A 23,606-nucleotide genomic window follows, 5' to 3' on the forward strand; every position below is an offset into this window, starting at 1 on the left:
TCAATTGCAAACCCTTCACAGAATAAGAAATGGCCATTCTCGCATCAACTTGCCAGAGACAAACCACCCGACTTTTGGCCAGAAACGCCGTGTCTGGTCGCATTTCCGTACTCTCTGCGACTCGTGACGTCACCGCAGCAACCCCCGTCTCTTATAAGTTGAGGGGAACTTCCACCACCCGCCCCATCACCACCCAAGCACAACAACCATCTGCCCCTCAGACTCGCACCACTGCCCCTCGTTATCAGGCGCTTTCTCAAGCGCAGGCTGTTACTCCTAGGTATGTCTTCCTCAACTGCCTACTAGTACAAGTTGGCCCGTCTAACCTCAGGTGCTGCAGACACACCTTCGCAACCATGACCGAACCCAACACCCAACCCTACCGATCAATGCAGTCCTCCGGCGCTGCCGAGCCCGTCTGGACACACAAGCTGCCCTGGTCCAAGATCCCCGAGTTCCCCTCCCTCGACAAGGACCTCGAGACCGACATCGCCATCATCGGCGCCGGTATCGCCGGTATTTCCACCGCCTACGAGCTCGTCAAGCGCGGCAAGCAGGTGACTCTTGTTGAAGCCCGCAACGTGCTGTCCGGTGAAAGTGGTCGCACCTCGGGCCACTTGACCAACGATTTGGATGATGGCTTCGTCGAGATTGCCAAGAAGCACGGCGAGGAGGGCGCCAAGCATGCTGCTGCTAGCCATGCGTGGGCCAGAGACAGAATCGGCGAGATTGCCAAGGAGCTCAACATTGACTGCGAGTATCGCAAGTTGCCGGCGTACGATATCAGCCAGTTCCCGGTGGGCGAGAAGAAGCATGATGATGAGATGCAGCAGTTGAAGGAGGAGGCCGAGTTCCAGAAGAAGATTGGCATGGAGACGACGTTTGATGTGAGTCCCTGGCCCCCGTCAGTCTGCCCTTCATAACATGAAGCTAACACGAGCGTCCGACAGCCCAACCTCACTGTCCGCGGCTGGAATTCCTCCATCGACCAACGCGGCGGCATGGTCGCCGACAACCAAGCCACCTTCCACCCGACGCGCTACCTCGTCGGCGTCCTCAACTGGCTCAAAACCCAGCCCAACTTCCAATGCTACGCCCGCACCCGCGTCATGGACGTCAAGGAGAAGGGCATCGAGCTTCTAGGAATGGGCCACAAGAGAGTCGAAATCAAGACCGAGAACGGCCACACCATCACGGCCGAGAACGCCATCGAAGCCACCTGCATTCCCCTGCAGAAACTCTCCGTCATCACCCAGCTCGAGTACTACCGCACCTACTGCATCGCCGTGCGCGTCCCCAAGGGTTCCGTCGAGGACTGCCTGCTGTATGACAACGCGGAAGAGTACAAGTATGTGCGTCTGACCGAGTGCGACGAAAAGGACGATTACATGGTCGTCGGCGGATGTGATCACAAGGTCGGCCAGGAGGAGACCACCCCCCGCTTTGACGAGCTGGAGAAGTGGACAAGGGAACGCTTCCCCCAGGTCGGCAGCGTTGATTACAAGTGGTCTGGCCAGATCTTTGAGCCCGTGGATTACATGGGTTTCATCGGCAAGAACCAGGGCAACGACAAGATTTACATCATCACTGGCGACTCTGGCGATGGCTTGACGCACGGTGTTTTGGCCGGTAGGCTGTTGGCGGATGAGATTGACGGGATCAAGAACCCCTGGGCAGAGCTGTACAACCCCAAGCGCGTGGCCAGCATTCTCAAGTCGTTGCCGAGCATGCTCAGCCATGATTTGGAGGTGAACGCGCAATACAAGCGCTTCTTGCAGACGGATATTCAGGATATTGAGGACTTGCCCAGGGGATGCGGTGGTGTTTTGAACAAGGTATTTTTTTTTCCTCTTTACTTCCCTTTCTAGTAGGGTGACAATGCTGACGAGTAACGAAACAGGCCGATACCAAGAAGCCCATCGCTGTCTACAAGGACGAGAACGGCAACGTCAAGAAGTTCAGCGCTCTCTGTCCCCATCTCAAGGGCGTCGTGTGCTGGAACGCTGTCGAGAAGAGCTTCGATTGCCCCGTGCATGGCTCGCGCTTCTCCAAGGAGGGTATTTGTGTGAGCGGACCGGCCAAGGCGGGTTTGTCGCCTGCTGATGAGGCGGCTGAGAAGGAGCAGGTTGCTGCTGCTGCTTAAGCCTGACGGGGGGTGATTTGACTTTTTTGATGATATGGGTCATGATTATGGTCGTTTGGAGTTTGGCATGGTTTATCACAAGTCACGGATAGGGACTGGATGGATGCAAGTCATAGCTTGCTTGTTTTCAAAGGGTTGTTAATGTTTACCTACTCATGATGTTGATGCTTTTTGTATCGCTTGAATTGCGATCTTGGCTACATGCGTACTTCCTTCATGTCCCTCGTCCCTTGGGGGGTTCACCGTGTTATGTTCTTACAGTGCTTTCTACCCCTTCAAGTCATGTCCTCTTATTTGCCGCTTTCTCCATGTTTCATTTACTGCCCCACCAACCCGCAAAGAAGTTAAGAACTGCTACCGGACGCCGACCCCGAACCCGACTCCGCAGCTGAACCTGATTTGGAGCCAGAGCCAGAGCCAGAGCCAGAGCCAGATCACAGCTGTCACCCCCTAGTGTACGCCGCCCCCCTTAACCCCCTTGACCCCCCCTCCAAAACCTCCAAAGGCCAACTAATCCACCCCCGATGCTCCTCATCCAAAATATCTTTCGCTCTCAAAATCAAATGATCGCCCCAACCCTGTAGCCACCACTGTCTTTCGTGGTGTTTGAGCAAGATGCCGAAATGGGCAAAGACGGCTACGGCTTCTTGGGTGGGAATCTTGAGGAGGGGGACTAGGGAGTCGGAGACGGCCCAGAGCCAGAGCATGGCGTCTAGTACGTCGCCTCCGCCGCTTGCTGTTGATGCTGATGCTGCGGTTTGGGCTTCTGTTTGGGTTGTTGTTTGGGAGGGGAAGGGGGAGAGGGAGGGGTCTGAGTCTGGGCCATAGTTGGAGGAGGAGGGGGTGATGGATGGTGAGGTGATGATGATGGTATCGGTGTTGGTGTTGGTGTTGGTGTTGGCAGTGGGCGACGAGGAGGTTAGATGTGTGAGCGACAGTTCCAGCTCGTCAATGGCAAAGAGATAGGTTTCGAGATGGGGGTTGGTGGTATCGCTGCTGATGAGCGAGCGGAGATGAGATAGCGGTCGGGGCCGAGGTATCTCCTTCTTGTTCTCATTCTCATTCTCATTCTCATTTTCATCCCTTTCCTGTTCAACTGGCATGTCGGAGGAGGACTCGGAGCCGGACCCAGTGGCAGTGCCAGTGCCAGATGGCGTCGGTGTACCAGTTTTTGACAGTCCAGCGCTGGGAGAAGTTGACGACGACGACGACGACTCCCCTCTTGCTTCCCTCCACCTCCTCCCTCCATACGCCAAAAAGGGCTTAAGAAACTCTTGATGCGCGGCGTTGTTCGTGATAAAGTTGCTGAGTGACTTGGGGCCGTTAACGAGGAAGGCCCAGTCGGGAAAGTTGAGTCCCGCACTTCCCGTCTCCATTCCTGGTAGTCCCGCGGCCTCGACTTCTTTATCACCCCTGTCGTCTAACAAAGTCATCTCCTCATTCCTCCTCCACTCGCCCTGATTTTCCAAAACATATACCCTCCCATCCCCCCTCTTCCCCCTCGGACTCGCCAGCGCGACATAGATCGTCAAAGCGGCAAACAGGTACAAGCCAAGTTCATCCTCCTCCCTTTCGATAACAGGCAACATTTTTCTCATGGCCTCTCTCGTCGCTTTTTGGTGTAGGAGGATACCCTGGGCGGTGTAGAAGTCTCGTTTTTGGGGACATGATTGTTGGAACGCTAGGTGTAGGGCGGAAACGGAGAGGAGGACGCGGAGGAGGTAGGAAGAAGAGGAGGAAGAAGATGAGGAGGATGTGAATGAGGATGAGGAAAGGGAAAAGGCGAGGTTGACGACGGAGGTGCGCCAGAAGTGGGCGACGGTGGAGTCGGTGGTTAGGGTTAGGTAGGTTGAGGATGTGAAGTTGTGGAGGAGCAGGAGGTGGAGGGTTGGGAGGGGGTCGTCATCTTCTTCGATTGGATTGTCGATGCCTGGGTGAGGGTGATAACTGGGGTTAATTGGAATGCTGGGCTGCGGTGGTGGTGAAGGTTCAACAGGTGTGTGTGGTGAAACTGGCGACGGTGACTGGATCTGAGACTGGGTGATCGGACTTGGTGCTTGAGGTTGAGGCCTTGGTCTAGGTCTAGGCGGCAGATTCGCTTTCATAGACAGGAACGGACATTGTAGACCGTGGGATATGCAATTGATGCATGACGGGTGGTGTTCGTCGCACTGAAAACTGTCAATCCGGTGTTATTAGCCCTTCAAAAAGGGGAACAAATACCTTGATCTTCCGGGCCTTACACGCCGTACAACCCGTTCGACTCTTTCGATGTGTACGCCGTATCGGACCCGGACCAATGGCAGACGGCGAGTCCGTCATTTTGGGTATGTGAAGGTGGGTCACTATTAACCTGTAAGTCGTCGTCGCCTACCGTATGTAACTTTCGTTTCGCCAAGACTGAATGATATGTGTGTGATTGATTGCATTCAGATGAGGTCGCAAACAGTCATACAGTATTGCTGCTGGCCAGACAGTCCGAAGTCTGAAAAGATGAAGCTGCTGTGCTGTGATGACAAAGCAACCAGCCAAAGCTGAGCTCGCTTGGGAAAGTTGGGTCAAAGCCCAGACGGCAAACAGGCCCGACCATCTTTTTGGTTATCAGTGTACACTTACGCCAATTTGCGTAGGGCTGAGGCTGTGTTTCTGGACATAGCGACCAAGTCGAAGGGTTCTAGAAGACGGCTGGGAACAGCCACGACGAGAGGAGATGTATGGTCGGAACATCCTCCGGCAAATTGGTTGTTATTTATTGTTATGTCAGACAAACACCTCTCAAATGAGACGGAGCTGAGTCGAATCAAATCGTCATCGGTCTTCGGCTTCTCCTCGAAAAGAAGGAAGAACGTTTCGTTGGGCTCACCAACTTCCACTTCCACTTCCGCAAATGCGAACTTCTTTGTACGTACATTGATGTGGGAATCCCGCAAATCCAAAATGCGCACGCCCCCTCCAAGGTGTGAGTCTATTCGCATTGTGGACAATATCTACCAATAGGCGCGATTTCTATCCGACACGCATCCACTATTCAAGCGTCGCCATTAACACGGGCACGACGGGCACAGCGGGGACCTTCCTTGAAAGAGTCAGGAACCGCCGCTCCCAAGGCTTCTTTCTATCATGTTGAATGCAATTTTCGGTCTTCAATGGGGGGAAATAGAGGAATGGTGACACTCTTTATAAGGTGGAAAGATATTGTCAATCCGGACTGGCAAATCACAGCTCTCCTTAAGCTACTGGAAATGGGGAAGAGATGGTATCGGTAACATTACACTGTATGTATGTACCGCTGCCAGAAGAGGCGGCTGAGTCTGCCGGATCACTCCCCGTCCCGGATAACTTTTGGCCCGTTGGGTCTACATTAGCTTCGTTTGCGTTGGGACTTGGGCGATTGGCTAATGGGTTGGAGTTGTCCAGTGAGCGAGGAGATTAAAACCGAAGCTTGTTCCCTTCCTTGTTTCTTTCGACTCTTCTCACTTCGGGATTTCTCTGTGGCTTTTTCCAACCAACCTGCATTCTTTTTAAGGGGTTGTATTACCATCGCCGACAAGTAAACAAGTCATTCATTGCGCTTGCTTGCACTGTCGCACAACCGATACCTTCGGTCGCTTGTTCCGATCCATTCGGACTCCACCACTCCGGCGCCGATAGCCTTTTGGTCTCCACTTCTCCGTTTCCCATTCCGGGCCCTGATCCGATCCTGACCCGTTCCGATTTACACCTCCGGACCATCATCTTGATCGCAAATTGATAGCAACCGACCATCACAATGTCAACAACAGCCTCAGCCGGCCCACCGGCCACCACACCGCAATTCTATCCGGGCTACGATACCTGCCACGAAGTCACACCTTTCTGCCCAGTCGAGTACACAACACTTGGTTACTATCCCAACCAGGGTGTCAACATTTTCTTGGCCATTGGCTTTGGCTTGTGTGCGATTGGCACGCTGGCGATTGGTATCTGGAAGAAGACGTGGGGATACTCGATAGCTATTTCCGCGGGGTGTATTTTGGAGTGTGCTGGTATGTTTCTTTTTCTTTCTTTCTGACACACCTGACACATTTACACATTCTTCTTCCCTTTCATTTGATTTCCATGTCTTATTCCAGGCACTTACTACTTGACCCTTTTTTTTTTGCTTTTTACCTCTTTCTTTTCCCTTCCCCTTCCTACCCTATACATCCCCTTTTTTCCATGTCCCCAGGGGCATCCTTTCAATAATCACCCCTGCCTCTGTCCTCTGTCTTCACCATACTAACACCCCCTCCCCCCTCCAACACAGGTTACGCCGGCCGCGCCATCCTCTCCCAAAACCCCTGGGCCTCCTCCGCCTTCAAGACGCAAATCGTCTCCATAGTCCTCGGCCCAACTTTAGTCTGCATCGGCCTCTACCTGACGCTCAAACACATCGTCGCCACCATTTCACCTTCCCTCAGTCCCTTCCGGCCCAAATTCTACCCCATCTTCTTCGTCCCCGCCGACGTCTCGTGTCTAGTCATCCAAGCCATAGGCGGCGGCATCGCGGCGTCCGCGGGCAAAGATAATTTTGGGCTGCTGCAGCACGGAAACCGGGTGATTATCGCGGGGATTGTATTGCAGGTTGTTATTTTGGGGGCGTTTGGGGGGTTGTCGAGCATTTTTCTTTTGCGCGCTAAGAGGCATTTTGGGGGGTTTTCTGGAGGGGTTACTGCGGGGGAGGCAGGGACCGAGACAGGGACAGAAACGATGCAAAAACAAACCTGGACCGACAAAAAAACCAAACTGTTCCTCTGGGCCATGGCCGGCGGATACGCCTGTTTGCTCATCAGGTGTGTCTACAGAATCGCCGAGATGGCGGGCGGTTGGGGAAACGAGATCATGCAGGATGAGCCGAGCTTTGTAGTGCTGGAGAGTTTCATGGTGTTGATTGCTTGTGTGCTTTTTACCGTGTTTGCTCCCGGGGTGTGGTTTCCTTGGATGAGTCATTCTGATAAGGTTAATCCGGGGTTGAGGATGGGAATGATGGGGGCGCAGAGGGAAGGTGGTGTTGAAGGGCATGAGATTGGGGAGACGACGAGTTCGGGTAACGAAAAGGTTGTTGGTGTTTAGAGGTAAAAGTCGGGGGGGGGGGGGGGGGGGGGGGGGGAAATGTCTTTGTGTTAGTGGAGGGGAGGGGTGAATGTGATTCAGATTTGATGTCAGTCATAGGTGATCTTCTTCTTCCTGGTTATACATCCATTTTATACAAGTAGATCTCGGCCTGGTCAAACGAAGCCAAGTAAGTCGGCATCAACGGCAATGAGGAGATGGCACCCATGTGGCGATTAGACGATCGCACTTCATCTTGGTATGATATGATATGATATTATGCCGTGGTTGTCGTTGTCGCCCAACGCGATGAATGAGTACTACTACTAATACTACTACTACTACTACTAAAGCGATATATGTCCATATATAAGACCGGGTACAATGAAGAAGAGATGTGGCTTTTCCAGCTCGCCAATTCGTGGCCTTCCTGGCCCCCGTAAGAACTTGTAGTCGTTCACTCTTTTATGTCATGTATCCCCTAAGAGGGAGGGGTGATCATATCCTCATTTCCTGTATGGTTTCAGGCCTGACGGGAGTGACCGTGCCTATCAGCACGTTAACCACCTTCATTTCTTCCTTCCAACAGCTTTTTGCTTTCGTGTCGTATGTGCCATACCGTGTAATAATAATATCGACAATGAAAACAGACTGGTATCTGTTTTTCTCACAGCCGACTTTTCCCTCTCTTCTTCTTTTCATTATCCAAGGTATCCTCATCCTCATACATCATACATCAAGCATACTCCTAACCTGCACCGGCGGCGAATTAATACTCGGGCTCGTCGAGCTCGCCACACTATGATTTCTTCCCGTCTCCCCAGTCCCCAGGGGTGGTCGATCCGTATACGGCGGCGGCGGTACTGTCCCCGGCGGTCCATCCATCATCAACTCCGCCTGTCTACTCGTCGCACTAGGCGTCATAACACCCACATACCTCCCCGCCGTCTGTCTCGCGCTCGCAAAGTCGCCTGCCGCTATCGGACCCGTTACCCCCACGACATGTTGAGGCGAGGGGATGCTGACCATCTCCATATCCTCCTGTGGACTTGTTGGGCCATTTGGTGAAGATTCAGCAGCCCGCGTGTGAATGGCTTCCTTAACGTTCCTAGCCGTAGGTCCCCCGCCTCCAATCTCCCTCACATTCCGCATGATCTTGTCGCGCATAGTCTCGTTCGGTCCACCACCCGCTCCTTGCACACGGCGCCACCAAGCCGGTTTGCGCTGGATACCCAGTTCGGCATCAAGTGTCTGTCCCCGCTCGCGACGTTGGCGGATGAGTTCGCGGTCTTCGTTAGGCGACAGCAAGCCGTAGATTCCCTGGATGATAACGATAAGCAAAGCAGGCGCGTAGCCGCCGGGGTAAATAGCCTCGGGCTTTCCCTTGACGTTGAGCGGGCTCCAGTCAAAGTTCCAGGCGACCATGGCTTGGAACAGCGGCACGATGAAGGCGAGCGGGATGATCAGCATGAAGCGCGTGGGGGTAAACTTGAAGAGGCCGATGGTGCGGTTGATGATGCCCCGGTTGCGCGGGCAGTAGTGCTTAATCGAGTGCCAGAGGGAGAAGACCGTCAAAAGCCAGGCGGCGAAGAGGAAGAAGGGCGCGGACTTGAAGCGGTTGTCGGTGGCGGTGGGTTCGGCGTCTGTGATGATTTGTTCGGGATAGCGCTGGTGTTCTATCTTGCCCCAGGAACGGGGGACGACGATGAAGAAGTTCTGCCAATTGTTAGGAGACGAATGGTAGATGGAAGTGTATGTTATATAACGTACCAACCACATGAACAAGTATGCGACCAGCGGGAGGAAGAACTCGATCCAGTACCGACGGCCTTCTTCGCGCAGACGGAAGGGATCCGGATCGATAAACTGTCTTTCCATCCAACTGCCCCAATGCCTAACCGCCTCCCATGTGCACGCGACGGCACCTATTTGCATCAGGTACCAAAAGAAGCTTGTCAGCACAATGGGGATTTCGGGCAGATAATATCGGTCGACATCGATATTGGTGAACAAGCTGATCAAAGCGGTGGCGCAAGTGAAGATGGCCCAGTACCACTGCCATCTGCGACCGATGGGATGGAATCGTTTCTGGGCGGGCAGATGAAGTTTTCCATGTTTGTTGAGGGCGACCAGAGTCAAGACCAGACTTAGACCGAAGACGACGGCGAAACCTAGACCGGTGCCGGCTCGGGCGCCGATGGGGTGGACGGGATGCCAGCACTTGGTCGCATTGATAAAGGTGCCGTTGGGGAAGATGAGGGCGGGCGCAAAAGGTTCGAAAGTAAGGTAACACTTTGTGCCGTTGGACAGGGTGCCGTTCGAGTATAAAGTGTAGTTCCAGTTCTCGAGGGTGGTGATGTTGAAGTGCAGGCCCGAGAGGACCGTGTCGGTGTTGTTGTCGCCGCCGGGCCAGGCAAGGATATCGCGGGCGTCGATGGTCATGTTTGTTGTTGTCGGAAGAAGAAGAAGTGGAGGACCATTAGACGAGAGTCTGGGGAAGATGGGGCCGTGGAGAAATCACAAGGAGTCGTGTAAATCGAAGAATGAGATTAAAGGTTGATAAGGCGGATGAGTCGGATGGATCGACGGGAAGCTGTCGGTGGTTGGTGACAGCGAAATCTCGTGATGCTGGTCGATTGTATTACTCGTACAATTACTCGTTCGTAGGGCGAGATCTTTCTCGAGAATGGACTTGGAGGGAGGACGATGGCGCAATGTGGTCGTCGACAACCTCGAGAATCGTCGACTTCTCAGGTCATTTTTTGGTAGAAAAGGAAGAAAAGTCGCCGATTGATTTGAGGGAAAAAAAGAAGACAAGAGAGTGCCTGGACAGAGCCAAGAGAATTGAGCAAGAACCGGTGACGGATTCCGGACTGTGTTTGCCATCACGATTCGACGCCCGGTTCATGGATGATTCGTCCATTTCTAGGAAAAGCCAAGAGCCGTAATCTCGACCTTCATTCGCGGTCCCGGGCAGCGCACCCACTACCGCCCTGGGGCTCTGCCGGGTCTTGCCTAACACCGGTTAGGGCTGCTGGGGCTGCAAACAGGGGCACGTCTGTTAACGATGTTCTCGATGACCTCACCAAGCCCCGAGGTGCGGGGACATCAATGGGGCTAGAAACAAAACAGCGGGGCTTCCTCCACTGCCGCTAGCCTCGGCCTTAGGTCCACTGTAACCTTTTTGTTTTCAGGGGAACCATCCAATTGGAACGGGCAGGCCACCAGCGACACGACAACTGGCCGATCCTCCGTGTTGCTGTTGTGGTCGGAGCTCTCAAGTCAACACCCGAACCCCGTCCCGATCTGTCATTCCGACCCGCGCTTCACCCCCAACACACATACACCTCTACGGACACCGCACACATCACCACCACAATGAGTGTCGCCAACGACGACGAACCGTCCTACATTGACTACGAGACCTTTCTCGATCCAGGATTCAGCCCCGCCGCCTTTGCCAACACGCTCGTTCTCGCAACCAACAACCCCAACGATGCGCCCCTCGACCTCTCCACCCCCCTCTCCCGCGTCCTCTTCGACATCCAAGAGATCGACTCCCACATCGACGTCCTAACCACCCGATCCGCCATCCCACTGCTTACCCACACCAAAGAACAAACCGACGCCAGCGGGCGCATCATCGGCGAACTCGACACCCAAATCAAGGCCCTAAACGACAGCTACAAACAGCTCGAAAAGGAGGTGATCCAGAAACATGCCGAAGCCGAGGAAGTCCGTCTCGTCGCCTCCCGTCTCTGGGAAACACTCAAGCTCGGTAGAACAGTAGGCCGTGCTCTCCAACTCGGTCGTCAGCTTGAAGTCCAACATGGCGAGTTGACCGGCTCTGCTTCCACGACCGTCACCACCTCCTCCGCCAGCTTGCGCAGCAAGGAAGATCATCGCGCCTTGGTCCGATGCGCACATACCCTCTTGTCTCTCCGTGAGCTCTTCTCGACAGCCAACGTTCCGGGCTCAGAAGGCTACGGCATCGAGCGCGTCGCTGTCATCCGCACTTTGCGGGATAACATCTACCTCCCTACGGAGCGATCCGTCCGTGAATCAGCCGAGCGTATTATTCGGGAGTTTTCTATGGGGGCTGCGTCGGGAAGCTTGACCTTTGCCCAATCCGAAGAGACGCGCGCACGAACCGTATCTGGTTTAACGACGCTCTACCTCCTGTCACCAACCACCCTCGCCAAAAACGAAAAGTGGTCACCTGCCTTAATGCTCCAAGCTCTCGAGAACTACCTTCGTACTGCTCTACAGTCCTCCGCCGCCTCGTTGTCGCGTGCTCTAGCTACTTTACCCTCACTAGAACGCACACTAGCAGACGTCACAGCCCGGTGCCAAAATGTCGTTGCTCTTGAGGCGGTGCTAGAAACAACTAAGATGCCTTCTCATCCGTTGGTCCAGGGTCAGGGACAACAGGCCATCACCGCCAAAACGGGAGGCAACATGCTTCAACCTCTACTGGCATACCTGGAAACAGGGTCATTGGCGAGTTACTTTTGGAGAACCATGGCTAGTAGTCTGGCGCCGAGAGTGCAAGAGATAATGAATAAGGGAGGAGTTTCGGCAAGGACACTAAGGACGAATAGGCAGAATGTGGGCGAGGCCATTAGGGAGTGTGTCATGAAGGGGTGCATGCTGCCTGGTAACGTGGCAGCAGATAAGGGTAGGCCAACAGATGGGATGAAGGATGGAGAGAAGGGAAGGTGGGAAAGGGAGGTTGCGGTTATGGTGGGGAGTGTGGTTAATAATATTGGAAGGTGATGATGAGAAATGGCTTGCATGGCGAAGGTGTTTAATACAGCATGTTTCTTTTGGATTTTCATACGGTTGTTGAATGGTTGGTGGTGAAGAGCAGAATGGTGTCGAGTCTTCGACACTGAAAGTAACACCTTTTGCATAGCGCGGTTGAAGTCGCGGCTTGAAGACTCTTGAAAGGTACTCGTGATCATGGATATCTCTGGGTACCTTTGCCGTTTCGTCGACTTCACTTCGGGTTGACTGGACAACCCTTGGATGGACAACATCCATTCACTGCCTTCCCATGGCGCAACCCACTCACCGAACCTTGACCACGGCGGCCTGATCTTCCATCCCATTCACTTGGGATTACCAAAAGGAAATTACACACATTGCTTGGACAACCTGAGGCCTCGTTTGCTTGCCAGCACCCCATAGCACCCTCGTCACTCGCCCTTTTGAGCCGCACATCTTGCCTTCCTCGTCGTCCTCACTCCCTTTCGTCAACCTTCAACCCCCTCGTGGCCAGCCAGAAGGCCTTGACCTGTGCTGGAAGACCTCAAGCTCTGCCTCAAATACAATCATCCCATTACACTAGCCCACAAGCGAAGTATTGCAAACGAATTCAACGAACCTGGACACTCCCGCATTTCTCCACCACATCGACACCTCTCGTCGACAGGTATAAAACCTCGTCTCTCGACCACAACCAAACCCTCTCCAGACCTTCTTCCCCATACTCCAGGCCTCCTATCTCTGCCGTCACGCCTTGATCACAGACTTCAACAGAGCGTACGCAAGCGATCCACGATAATCACTGATAATTATCATTATCGCACAAAGGTATATATCATCTCCAGACACTCCCTCACCCCTTTCCCTCTCTTTTTTCCTTTACTGCCCTTCACTCCCCATCCATTTACCTCCCAATATCCAGTAGTTCCTCGCCCCGCTCCCTATTTCGCTCTTTCACACTCGTTGAAACCTACAAAATCATGAGTCTTGCAACCGACAAAGCCAAACTCACCCTAACCTTAACATCCACTAACCCGTGTCCGTGTTCAGGTCCAGGAATATTTATCCTCAACCCGCGCTTTCGCTTTGCCATCTTTACTAGTACCATTCCCTTACTTCCTCTACCAGTAGGACAAGAACAAGAACAAGAACAAGAACAAGAACAAGAACAAGAACAAGAACAAGAACAAGAACAAGAACAAGAACACGCAACCATGGATCCCGACAGACCCTTCCGCATCAAGGGCGAGCCTGATGAGGATGATGAGGAGCAGAAGATGATGGCTCTTATGAGCATTCCTCAGGCCGCCGCGCCCCAAGCTGCACCCCGGGCTACATCAGTAACCCCAGCCCAAACCGTTGCTCAAAACGCTTTTACGGCTGCGACTTTTGCTGCTTTACCTCGGGGTTCTGCTGCGCCTGCTGTACCTGCTGGTCCTGCTGGTGATGGCACCGCCGTGGCTACAACATCCGCCGCTACCACAACAGCCGTAGCGAAGAAAACCCAAGCCAAGAAGACCGCCGCTACTCCTCGCAAGCCAGCTGCTAAGAAGGATGCTGCTTCGGGTGCTAAGACTCCTGCTGGTCCAAAGACTCCCGCTGTCCCGAAGACCGCTCCCAGCGCTGCTGATGCTGCGGGTGCTGAGGCAGCTGACGGTGCTGAGGTGACTCCCAAAGCGACTACGAAAGCGATTCCCAAGTCTGCTCCCAAGACGGCTACCAAAGCTACTCCTAAGGCTGCGACGAAGGCGACTCCGAAAACAGCTGCCAAAACTACCACCCCCAAGACTACCACCAAAGCTACTCCGAAGACCGCATCCAAGACTGCCGCGAAGGATACACCTACTACTACCACTAGTACGCAAGCCGGAGCTGGAGCTGGAGCTGGAGATGGAGTCGGATCAGGAGACGGATCAGGACAAGGAGATGGAGATGGGGTCGCAGCAGGAGCAGCAGTAACCCCCACTCTCACCACTGGTACCACCACAGGTACCAGCAGCACCACCGCCACCGGCGCTATCCCCGCCCGTCCCCGCGGCCGTGCTAGAAAGAACACGACATCGACAGACACTGCCACTGCCACTGCCACGGACGCTGCTGTCACTACCGGCACAGCTGCTGCTACAAAGACTGAAAACAACGCCACGAGCAATGGTACAAACGTCTCCCCGATTCCTGCTTCCGCTCCGGTCATAGTGGCTACTGCTAATCGCCCTCCTCCTGCACCTGTCCCTGGTGTCGCTGGTGCTGCTGGTGCTACTACTACCACTACTACTCGTGGACAGTCAGGAAACACTAGAGGTGGCAGAGCCGGAGCTAGAGGTGGAAGAGCCGGCAGAGGTGGCCGAGGTGGTTCAGCCAGGGGTGTTTCTGCCGCCTCTCCGTTTGCTGCTGATGCTGCTTCTGCCTCTGCCTCTTCATCGACCATTCCTGCTAAGAGGGCTGCTAGCGCCGCTAGTTCTTCCAGAGGAAGTGTTGATATCGTCGATGGCAGAGCCAACAAGCAGCGCAAGACTGCGGCTAGTGGTACTCCGGGAGCTTCTCGTGCGGCTTCATCTTCAAGGGCGGGTTCAAAGCCGGCGGCAGTTCCAATACCTGTTCCTGCGGGTCCTGCTGCGGCGGCGGGAACGGCTTCCGGTGCGGCTGGGGCGAAGAAAGGCTGGAGTGTTGATGGGAATGAGATCAATCGGAGGCATAAGGCGAATGATTTGCAGTAAGTGTTTTTCCTTTATTTTCTTTTTCCTCCTTTCCCATATTTTGATCTCTCTTTCCTTCCTTTCTTTTTTTCCTTCTTTCAACTCCTTTTTCCTGCTCTTTGCCTTCCCCCATCCTTTCGTTCATTATCTACCCTCCCTTCGTCACCCTTCTTTTCCCGCCCATATGCTATCCATATGCTGCTTGAATGCAGTGTGAGAACGGGAAAAGGGAAGTTGTGAAAATATGAAAGAATAACAAAATGGCTAACATCCTTCAAACAGCCTCCTCGAAACAGGCGAATTCTCCGACGCCACCATCCATATCCTCAAGAGATCATGGAAGGTGCACAAGATGCGGTTGAGCACGCGGAGTGCGTGGTTTAAGCAGGCTTTTGCTGGTAGTGATGGTGTAAGTTACCTGCCTCCTTTCCTCGTTTCCCTCCCAAAAGGGAAGGGTATTTGATGGATGTTGCGATTGGGGTGTTGGGAAATGGGTTGCTGAAAGATGGTTGCTGAGTGATGAACGGTTGCTGACATGATGGCAAAACAAAAACAGACGGGCCAAACCAGCGAGATCAACCTGCATGATCAGAACCCTGATGATATCGATACCATGCTGAGGTTTATGTATGCTGATTGTAAGTTTTTGCTCTCTTTTTCACTTTCCCTTTTCTTTCCCTTTCTTCCCTCGTCCCTTTTTGTCCGCCATCATCCATCCAATCTTTACCCCCCTACTGCACCACTCCTCAACGGTCAACCATGCATACTAACATATATCCAGCCCTCGACGAAAACCTCACCCATCCCTCCTCCATGCCCAACCCCATAACAACCTACTGCACCCTCTACAACCTCGGCCACCGCTTCATGGTCCCCCTCTTATGCCGCGACACACTCACCCTCCTAGGGCAATACCTCGACACCAAACTCCTTCTCCTCTGCACTTACTCCGCGCCCGTCTCAGGCCGCTCAGGTATAATCGACCACACTGACCCCCTCTTATCTCCCCAATCCTACTCCGCCGACCTCTTCAAAGGCATCTTCACCGCTTACTCAACCGTCTCCCAATCCACCAAACTACACTCCCTTCTCGCATCCTTCCTCTGGGCCGGCCGCGACAGACTCTTCCGCCTCCCCGGCTTTCGCGCACAAATCGATCAATGCCCCATGCTCGGCACCGACATCTTCAAGGTTCTCCTCGGGGACAATTCCAGTTCATTCATCCCTCCCACCACGATAAAGTTAACCAACTTACCCGGCGGTAGCGATATCGATGAGCTGAAAGCTAAACATTTCGGCCCGAGCTGTGCGCGCCTGGATCATACTCGCAAGACGCAACATCCTGATCGATGTGAGTGCTGTGATGAGGTGTTTGATGATGAGAGGTGGGCGAAGAGGGTGTATAACCCTTTTAAAGTTGTAGTTAGGCCGGCGGCGTGGTGTAGGCGGTGTGTGGAAGGGAAGCAGAATTTGAATACGGGGAAGAGGGGGGTGGGTATTGGTGGGAGGTTTGAACTGGGTGTGGGTGGGGGTGGACTTGTGGATTTGGTTGGGGGGGATGGAGTGGAGGGGGGTGGTGGTGGTGGTGGTGGTGGTGGTGGAAGGAGTGGAAATGGAGAGGGCGGAAGTGGTGAGGGAGAGGGGGTGAAGCAGAAGAAGAAGGCCCCGTTGGAGGATGTGATTCCGATGTGGAGGTTGAGTATTAAGGATGATGAGTGATTAAGTTCACGTTGTCCTTGGAAGTGGGAGTTGAGAACCGAGAAGCAAAAGGGAAGGAGAAGGAGTTGGGAAACAAGAAGTGGAAAAAGGAGGATGAGTTGACGGAAAAAAAAAAAACAAGAAAAAAAAAAAAAAAAAAAACCGAAAAAGATGAGGGAAAAAGGAAGAAGGAAGGAAGATGGATGGATGATGCTGACGGTCAGGGATGATATGCTTCTTCCCAAGAAGCTGCAGCCATTTCTTGACGATCTACATCTCTTCACAGACTCACAGTTACGGATGACGGTCTGGTGTACGAGTGTCGGCACCCCTCACCTTACCCAATCTCAATCGAGATGATGGAATAGTATAAGGATCAGATCGCGTTGCGTTCTCTTTTAGAGTTTTCTACATACATAAACACCGACCTCCCATAGTTACTAGATCGTCAGGACTACCTAGATTCGTCTCCTGATCATTATTCCAGAGTCTGGAGGGCTCTTCTAGTCCAGGCAGGCGAGTATAGCTCCCAGGCCTCCAAAGGCTCCTGAGAAAATAATATGGTACATCTTTGAGCCAAACAGATAACAATAAAGAAGTGTCTCCCAAGCCTCTGGGATCATGCACCTAGTTGCTGATTGTGTGAATCCAAAAATTTGATGAGAAGGAGTCAAATGCAAGCGAATCCCAATCTTTCTCGGGTTTAACTACATGTCTTGGGTCCAGTGTTGGTAAAACTTTATAACGCAGAACCATTGATGTCAATACCAGTGACCAAGTTTAGCACAACAAGTTGGCGGCGTCTCAATACATGGCAATACATACAACATTGAGACTTGAAACCTGAACCATGCAAGCCATGCTTTGCTCTCTCAGGTCAGAGTCGGGTCAGCTTCCCGGTCTTGAAGTCTAATCTGCAAGGAGCTCAAACCTCGATGAAGGATTGGATGCTCATTTTCAGCTCGGGGATATTCGATGCTTGTCATACGTGACAAAGCCAAGTAAAAGCCAACAAAAGACTCCGACTGTCAGGCACGCCGCATGACTGATTACTTTTCCAGCAGTTGGTTAACTTGGTTACATTAGCCACTTGGTTACCTTGTTTAGTAGTCGCCTGGTTGCCTCGTTCATGCTTTATTCATACTTCATTCATAGGCATCGTGGTAAAGAGCCAGAACTAGTATCTTACTTAAAAAGTCAAAACTTGATCCGCACCGGGGCCCCGCGGGGGGTTCCGGACTTCATCTCCGGCGTGTCCACGGCCCACATGTGCTTCTTTTTTTTCTCAGGGAAAAGAAAATGCAATGAAGACTGAGAGCACAACACTGCCAGTTACCTCTATCATGGGATACATTCAGCTCAGCTATTAGAGCGGGATGATACCAATTCCAGGAACATGTTGCTGCTCTGCTTTTACACTTACATAACTACCGTCCCTGTCTCTCATGCGTCAGCCGTCAGCGGTCAGCTCTGTCACCTGTGACCCTTGCCGTCCGTTGTGCGCCCACGTCAGAATTCAAGTTCTTAGTTGCCCTTTTTTCGTCTTTCGTCTTTGGTCTGTCCCGCACCGCACACCTTGTCGCGTGCAGCAGAAAGATAGGTAGTAGGATTGTCAGCATAATTGAAGATTGAGACAAGGCTTCAAGCCTCAAAGCCTACCACGACGTTCCAAGTCCAATGAGAATTGTGTTACTTAGGTACTGAGCTGTATATCTGGCTTGGTACAGTAGGATTTGTCTGGATGGTTCAGTTCCTGGAAAACACACTTCGTGGAGTTTGGAGCACATGAAACCAAGTTTGTTGAGTTTCAAAACGAGATGTTTTTCGAAAATTGGTATCATATTTTGCAAAACGAATGCTCTCTCTCAAAGTAAGGTTCAGTGCAGTTTCATACTCCTTAACAAAACAAAACAAATCGACACAAGCAAAACGTAAAGGAGAGTCAAGACGAGCGAGTTTTCGAAAATTGGTATCATGTTTGCAAAAAACGAATGCTCTCTCTCTCAAAGGTTCAGCTCAGTTCATACTCCTTAACAAAACAGATTGACGAAAGGAAAACGTAAAAACATAAAGTCATCAAAATGCCGCCCTGTCGCCCTGCCGCCCATCCACACACAAACACAAGGAAACAGAACTTATAACCCAATAAAAACAAAATGCTTCTCATCCCTTCCATGACCATTCGCTGTCCCTACCTTGCCTTGCCACCCAATTGCCCTTCTGTCTGTGCCTTCCAGAAACGCCATCATGTAACCAAACCAAAAACCAAGAACCCAAACCATAAACCAAAAAGCCGAACCGCGGAAATGACAGATGAGAAAAGTAACAGCAAACGCAAAGAAAAAAAAGAGCAGATATTCCGTGTGCGCGCTCCATGTTGTGAATGTTGTGAGTTTCGTCGTCATGTCCATGATCCATCCATCCAAAAGTCATACCATACCGCATACCAAAGAAAGAAGTCATCAATGTTGTTCATGAATCCCCTTCTTCGTTTCAATCACCCTTTCTTCTTTCCCACGACCCTTTTCTTCGCAGTTCATCGTTTTCCATCGAGGGAGCGTTGTCGACAACCAAGGATTCTATGATCCCCTCTTCGCCGTCCATCGTGCATGTGCCCCCTCTCGCTTTTCTCTTCTTCCGAGCAGTATCTTCTACCTGATCGCCCTGCTCGCTCTCCTGACTCTGCCTTGCCCGTTCAGCAGCAGCAGCAGCAGCAGCAACACGAATGACTGAAAGCGTCAGTCTCGATACCTGTATTGGCGGTGTTCGAGGCCGGATTATTTTCACTCGATCGCTTCCTAGCATTTCTCGCTTCTCGTCGTTCATGGTCCAAGCTTTCACGAATTCCTGAAGTATCATAGGTGGCAGCGTATAATCACTTGACCCTGATTGCCCCTGCTGCTCACCCTAATAAGCAGCAGCGGTAGTCCCCTCGCTCGAACCCACAGCCACAGCCACCAACGCCTCCAGCCTCCTAAGCGATGCGGTGTCCCCGCCAGCTGGAGGCCCGTGCTGATGCTGATGTTGATGAGGATGAGCATGCACTTGGTGCCCGTGTGCCTGTGGATGCGGCCTCTCCAAAATCCTCTCCATTGTTGATGGTACTCCTTGCTGTTGCTGGTGTCCTACTGGTGGTCCCTGGTGCTGATGCTGATGTTGTTGTGGATGCTGCTGCTGCTGCTGATATCCCTGATGATGATGCTGTAGAGGCGGCCCTTGCTGCTGCTGCGGTGGCTGCTCCCGCTCCCTAGCAGGAAACCCCTGAAACGCCGCCAAACTCGGATGCTGGATCCTGTCCACATGCGCCCGTCCTTCGTGAATCGTCTCTCCGGCCGGCCCATTCGGCCCATGATACCACCCGTGTCTCTTAGAATCTCTCTGCGAAGGAATCGAAGGAGCCGACATGGTGTGGTGGTGACCCCTTCCGTACGGCGGTGGTGGTGGCCCACTCGACTGTTGATGTTGCTGCTGGTGGGATAGCGGGGCAGGAACGGTCTGCACTTCGGTATCGAACCGCACCGTCTGCTGAACTGGACCACCCTGGGGAACCCGGACCCGATCTGCCTGTGACATGACAGCATGGTTGACCTCGTTAGCCCATGCCGAAGCGCCATCGCGGGGCGGAGTTTTCCTGTTAATATTCAGCCCCGTCAAGCCGCGGTGGAGGTTCGTATCCCATTGGGCCGACAGTTCGCGGGGGCGGTTGAAGCCCATCTCATTCGGATGAGGGGGTTGGTGCTGAGCAGCCTGGTGAGCATCAACCATCATCGGAGACGGCAAACGCCGGGGAGGCGACAGCGGCCTATGGGGCTCATCGAAGGACTCGATACCAGGCAAGCGGAAGGGCTGTGGCGATTGGTTGTCTGGGTTAGCAATGGGGGGAGGGGCATTAGCAAATTGCGAAGGCGTGATGACTTCACGCAACCGGCTGATGCCATTGTTGAATTCACGGCTCTCCGGATGCCAGGTGCGCCGACGCCAGGCATCATCGGCCACGCTCGATACAGAATCCCGCCTCGACCAGCCGCTCGCGTTCGACACTGTGGGCGATGCTAGCAGTGTGGTCTGGCCTGGCGAATAAGCACCGTTGTTGGATGTGTTGATGCCGGGAGGGCCAAAGAGGGGACCCCGGACATTGGTGCCGTGCGGTGACTGAAACGGGTTGCCGCCCGAAGGCACGCTCAGACGACGGCCAGGTGTCCTAACTCCGGCGGCGGCATACATACTGTGCGAGCGCGAGTGTGAAGAGTTTGGCGATACCATACTGGGCACCCATCGGGGGCTGTTTTGTCCGTTCGAGAAGGTGGCAGAGGTGGGCGTGCCAAAGTCGCTCGGTGAAGCACCGCGATGGTAGGCACCATCGGGACCATGGTATTCCATCGACACCCTCGTGCGAGGGTCGGCGGCCATGACCAATGGCGGCGGGCGGCGGCGGGCATCGCTGGCACCATAGGGAGCACCCAGCTGGCTGATGTTGGGAATGCTTGACGTGGACATGGACTTGGAATGACCACGCACGACGGGCATAACGCTACCCGCGGTAGCCGCCCTTGCCCTGCCACCGGCTTGGCGCACCCTGTCTGTCCTGATCTGCCTCTGAAATCTTGTCCCGGTGGCGGCGAGCGAGTCCCCTGGAATCTCTTCGTTGACGTGCACAGTTTGGGCATGCTGCCTGAGGTTATCGAGGCGGGAGAAGCGGCGACCGCAGTGGCACTGGAACGGCCTCTCACCAGTGTGTTTCCTGGATGTGATGGTAGGGTTAGCGACCGTTACTTGTGTGCCGTCAAGAGGTTGAGTGTAGCGTACCTTATGTGCCGTGCCAGGTGTTCACTTCTGGTGAAACTGAGGTTACATGGCGGGTAATCTGTGCAATAGAACCTCTGCGACTTCTTCTTCTTGGACTTTGTGCCATCTGCGTTGATCTCCTCGTCGTCGGATGCGTGACCGTCTTCGCCCTCCGAGTCATCCATATCCATCTCGTCAGAGTCCTTGGACTTGCGTGAGTGCTGCGAATTCTCTCGCCTGGGCATGCTGCTGCTACGATCGGTAATATCGGGGAGCTGAACGGAGTCGGGAAAGGGCGAGTTGGGAAGCGGCTGTTGCGAGGCCAATGCGCCGGCACCAAAGTTGGGTGTGCGGGTGGGTGTCGTCGTCGCGGGGTTGTTGTTGTTGTTGTTGTTATTGTTGTCGTCCAAACGTTGGGACGATGACGACTGACTCGGGGCAGTGCTAGGTCTGGGGGTAGTTGGTGACGTTATTGTTGTTGTCGTCGAGTCCATCATTGGCGAGTCGGCCGAGGGCGACAGAGGCGTGTTGACGGGACGAAATGTTCCGGCCATGATAATGGATGACAGCGGCAGCGGCAGCGGCGACGGCGGCTATGATGTGTTGCTGGGCTGAAGACGAGACGGGATGGAAGAAAGAGCGCACTCGGGACGAGAGGCGGATTGGGGAGGGGGGGAACGAGGGACCCGAGACAGTTTTGTTGAAAAAGACAAAGAGATGTGACAAGAAGCAGGAACTGATGACTGAAGCGAGTCGAAGCCTAACAACAGCACAGCAAGAAGTGGAAGTGATGAGGCTGAGGTCAAGGCACGCGCGGCAGGGGTCAAGTGCGGGGAGGAAGCAGCGTTTGTTTGAGAAGTGACTGGGAGGGTAGCTGGCTGGCTGGTAGGCACTGAGAGTGGGTGTGTAACTGGGGCTAGGATGGAAATGGAAGAGGTCGGAGGCAGAGCGGGAACAGAAAGGGGCGCAATGCCGATCTTTGTCAAATTCCCTTGGGTACAAAACTCGAGTTAAGTGTCTTGTTGTCGATGCCGTGATTGTTGGCGTGGTATGGTGGTGTGGTGGTGGTGGTGGTGGTGGTAGTGGCCGAGGTAGTCGTAGTCGTCGTCCTGGTCGTGGTCGTGATATTGATCACAAAAAGTTGGAAAAAAAAAAGTCAAGCGCCGCGAACAGTCAGATTGAACTTGTCGTCGGCCTGGTGGAGTTAGTGTCTGGAAAGTGGTAGTGGTGGTCGTGTTGGTGTGGTCTTGGTGGTCTTGGTGGTGGTGCCTGCGTTCAACAACAAGAGGGATGATGAAGACGGAAATGGGTGCAACTGGTGATGGTGGTAATGATTTGCTGCTGACAGGATCTTTGGTTGTTGGGGCCTCTCTTCTCTGAGTGTGCTGGTTGGTGGGTGGCACGGTGGAGAATGGAATGGGTTTGCCGGGGGTGGATAAGTATGGGCAAGAGAAATCCAGTCGTCGATATGTCGTATGTCGTCCGGGGCCCAAGTGGGGTATTTTCTCTTTTTTTGTTCCTTCTCTTTTTTGCAAGTGCAGTGTGTCCATTCCAGTTCCAACCTTCAACCACTGCAAGACGAGAGTGGGCGCGCGCAGGGCCAAAACCAACAACGCAATGGCAGCTGTAGTGCAGTACGCATACGCATATGTATGGACGTACCTACGCCAAAGCTACAAGATAAAAGGGCAAAAGCAGGTCCCGAGCCAAGCAGAAAAGCACCACCTGTGACGAAGCGGGTTCCTTGAAATGGTACAGGCGTGGTGCAGGAGACAGGGGAAAGTGGCAATGTAGGTACCTATCTATGGCCCTGGCCTAACTTTTTCCGTTCCTGTCCTGCCGCTGCCGCCTACTTGTATTGATGTGATCCTGGCAGCCAGATGATTGACGTCGCAGCTCGACGATTGATTGCTTGGAGCCTCCCAAACAGTTGCCTCTTTCTTCTTGGTGGTGAATGGTGAATGGTGAATGGTGAATGGTGAGCTATGAAAGCTGTACACCACGCAGTACTGGTAATGGCTGCCGCCCTTGCTGTTAATGGCGAACTGCTCGATCAAGGGGGGTCGGGCTGGATGCCACCAATGCAATGGAATCCCTATCCAGTCGGACAATTGTGGTGGTGTCCAGTCTGTCGACGATGGAATCTCGGAATCAATGGGATGGGATGGGATCAGTTAGGCTGTCTGTCACCTCCTGTTAGCGCTTTGCCTGAAGCTTGTTGGCCTGTCAGCGCCCGTATGCTGTGGATAGCCAAGTTTGAGGTTATTCAGGTGGCAGGACAGGTGACCCCAACAAGAGTAAATAGCCCGGCACCGTAGTACCTGACTTTGTATTGACTGTTTGTTCAAAAGTGAAGTAAGTATCCTGACTGCCTGGGATTGTTGTTATCGAGCTGTACGGGTACCTTGCTTGGGCTCAGATTGTGGAGAATTATGCTAGGCACCAAT

The 23,606-nt window shown here is 53.3% G+C and overlaps 8 protein-coding genes across 8 annotated transcripts; 5 read left to right on the plus strand and 3 right to left on the minus strand.

Annotated features, from left to right (window-relative positions):
* Positions 1-29: 29 nt before the first annotated feature.
* SMAC4_07575 (uncharacterized protein) lies at positions 30-2,426 on the plus strand (the record flags this gene model as incomplete). Its single annotated transcript, XM_003347973.2, has 4 exons — positions 30-280; positions 341-887; positions 951-1,835; positions 1,901-2,426. The coding sequence occupies 4 exons, from the start codon at positions 30-32 to the stop codon at positions 2,141-2,143; spliced, it is 1,926 nt and encodes a 641-aa protein (XP_003348021.1). The 3' UTR covers positions 2,144-2,426.
* A 160-nt stretch (positions 2,427-2,586) lies between these two features.
* On the minus strand, positions 2,587-4,833 carry SMAC4_07576 (uncharacterized protein; the record flags this gene model as incomplete). Its single annotated transcript, XM_024655734.2, has 2 exons — positions 4,367-4,833; positions 2,587-4,314 (listed from the first exon to the last, which is right to left on the minus strand). Exons 1-2 carry the CDS (start codon positions 4,463-4,465, stop codon positions 2,587-2,589), a joined length of 1,827 nt encoding a protein of 608 aa, XP_024511797.1. The 5' UTR covers positions 4,466-4,833.
* A 443-nt stretch (positions 4,834-5,276) lies between these two features.
* SMAC4_07577 (uncharacterized protein) lies at positions 5,277-7,250 on the plus strand. Its single transcript, XM_003347975.2, has 2 exons — positions 5,277-6,168; positions 6,429-7,250. Exons 1-2 carry the CDS (start codon positions 5,913-5,915, stop codon positions 7,232-7,234), a joined length of 1,062 nt encoding a protein of 353 aa, XP_003348023.1. The 5' UTR covers positions 5,277-5,912; the 3' UTR covers positions 7,235-7,250.
* A 17-nt stretch (positions 7,251-7,267) lies between these two features.
* Positions 7,268-10,222, minus strand: SMAC4_07578 (uncharacterized protein). Its single transcript, XM_066090651.1, has 2 exons — positions 8,984-10,222; positions 7,268-8,929 (listed from the first exon to the last, which is right to left on the minus strand). The coding sequence occupies exons 1-2, from the start codon at positions 9,653-9,655 to the stop codon at positions 7,943-7,945; spliced, it is 1,659 nt and encodes a 552-aa protein (XP_065947853.1). The 5' UTR covers positions 9,656-10,222; the 3' UTR covers positions 7,268-7,942.
* A 343-nt stretch (positions 10,223-10,565) lies between these two features.
* Positions 10,566-12,303, plus strand: SMAC4_07579 (uncharacterized protein). The gene has a single exon (XM_003347977.2). It carries the CDS (start codon positions 10,592-10,594, stop codon positions 11,987-11,989), a length of 1,398 nt encoding a protein of 465 aa, XP_003348025.1. The 5' UTR covers positions 10,566-10,591; the 3' UTR covers positions 11,990-12,303.
* A 171-nt stretch (positions 12,304-12,474) lies between these two features.
* Positions 12,475-14,697, plus strand: SMAC4_12896 (uncharacterized protein; the record flags this gene model as incomplete). The annotated part of the gene is made up of 2 exons (XM_066091141.1): positions 12,475-12,808; positions 13,031-14,697. Exon 2 carries the CDS (start codon positions 13,195-13,197, stop codon positions 14,695-14,697), a length of 1,503 nt encoding a protein of 500 aa, XP_065947854.1. The 5' UTR covers positions 12,475-12,808; positions 13,031-13,194.
* A 194-nt stretch (positions 14,698-14,891) lies between these two features.
* Positions 14,892-16,395, plus strand: SMAC4_07580 (uncharacterized protein; the record flags this gene model as incomplete). The annotated part of the gene is made up of 3 exons (XM_066090652.1): positions 14,892-15,085; positions 15,233-15,314; positions 15,458-16,395. Exons 1-3 carry the CDS (start codon positions 15,029-15,031, stop codon positions 16,393-16,395), a joined length of 1,077 nt encoding a protein of 358 aa, XP_065947855.1. The 5' UTR covers positions 14,892-15,028.
* A 1,797-nt stretch (positions 16,396-18,192) lies between these two features.
* On the minus strand, positions 18,193-21,910 carry SMAC4_07581 (uncharacterized protein). The gene is made up of 2 exons (XM_066090653.1): positions 21,181-21,910; positions 18,193-21,115 (listed from the first exon to the last, which is right to left on the minus strand). Exons 1-2 carry the CDS (start codon positions 21,711-21,713, stop codon positions 19,282-19,284), a joined length of 2,367 nt encoding a protein of 788 aa, XP_065947856.1. The 5' UTR covers positions 21,714-21,910; the 3' UTR covers positions 18,193-19,281.
* Positions 21,911-23,606: the final 1,696 nt, after the last annotated feature.

This window comes from Sordaria macrospora, chromosome 7, assembly GCF_033870435.1.
Source record: "Sordaria macrospora chromosome 7, complete sequence".
NCBI classification, from domain to species: Eukaryota; Fungi; Ascomycota; class Sordariomycetes; order Sordariales; family Sordariaceae; genus Sordaria; species Sordaria macrospora.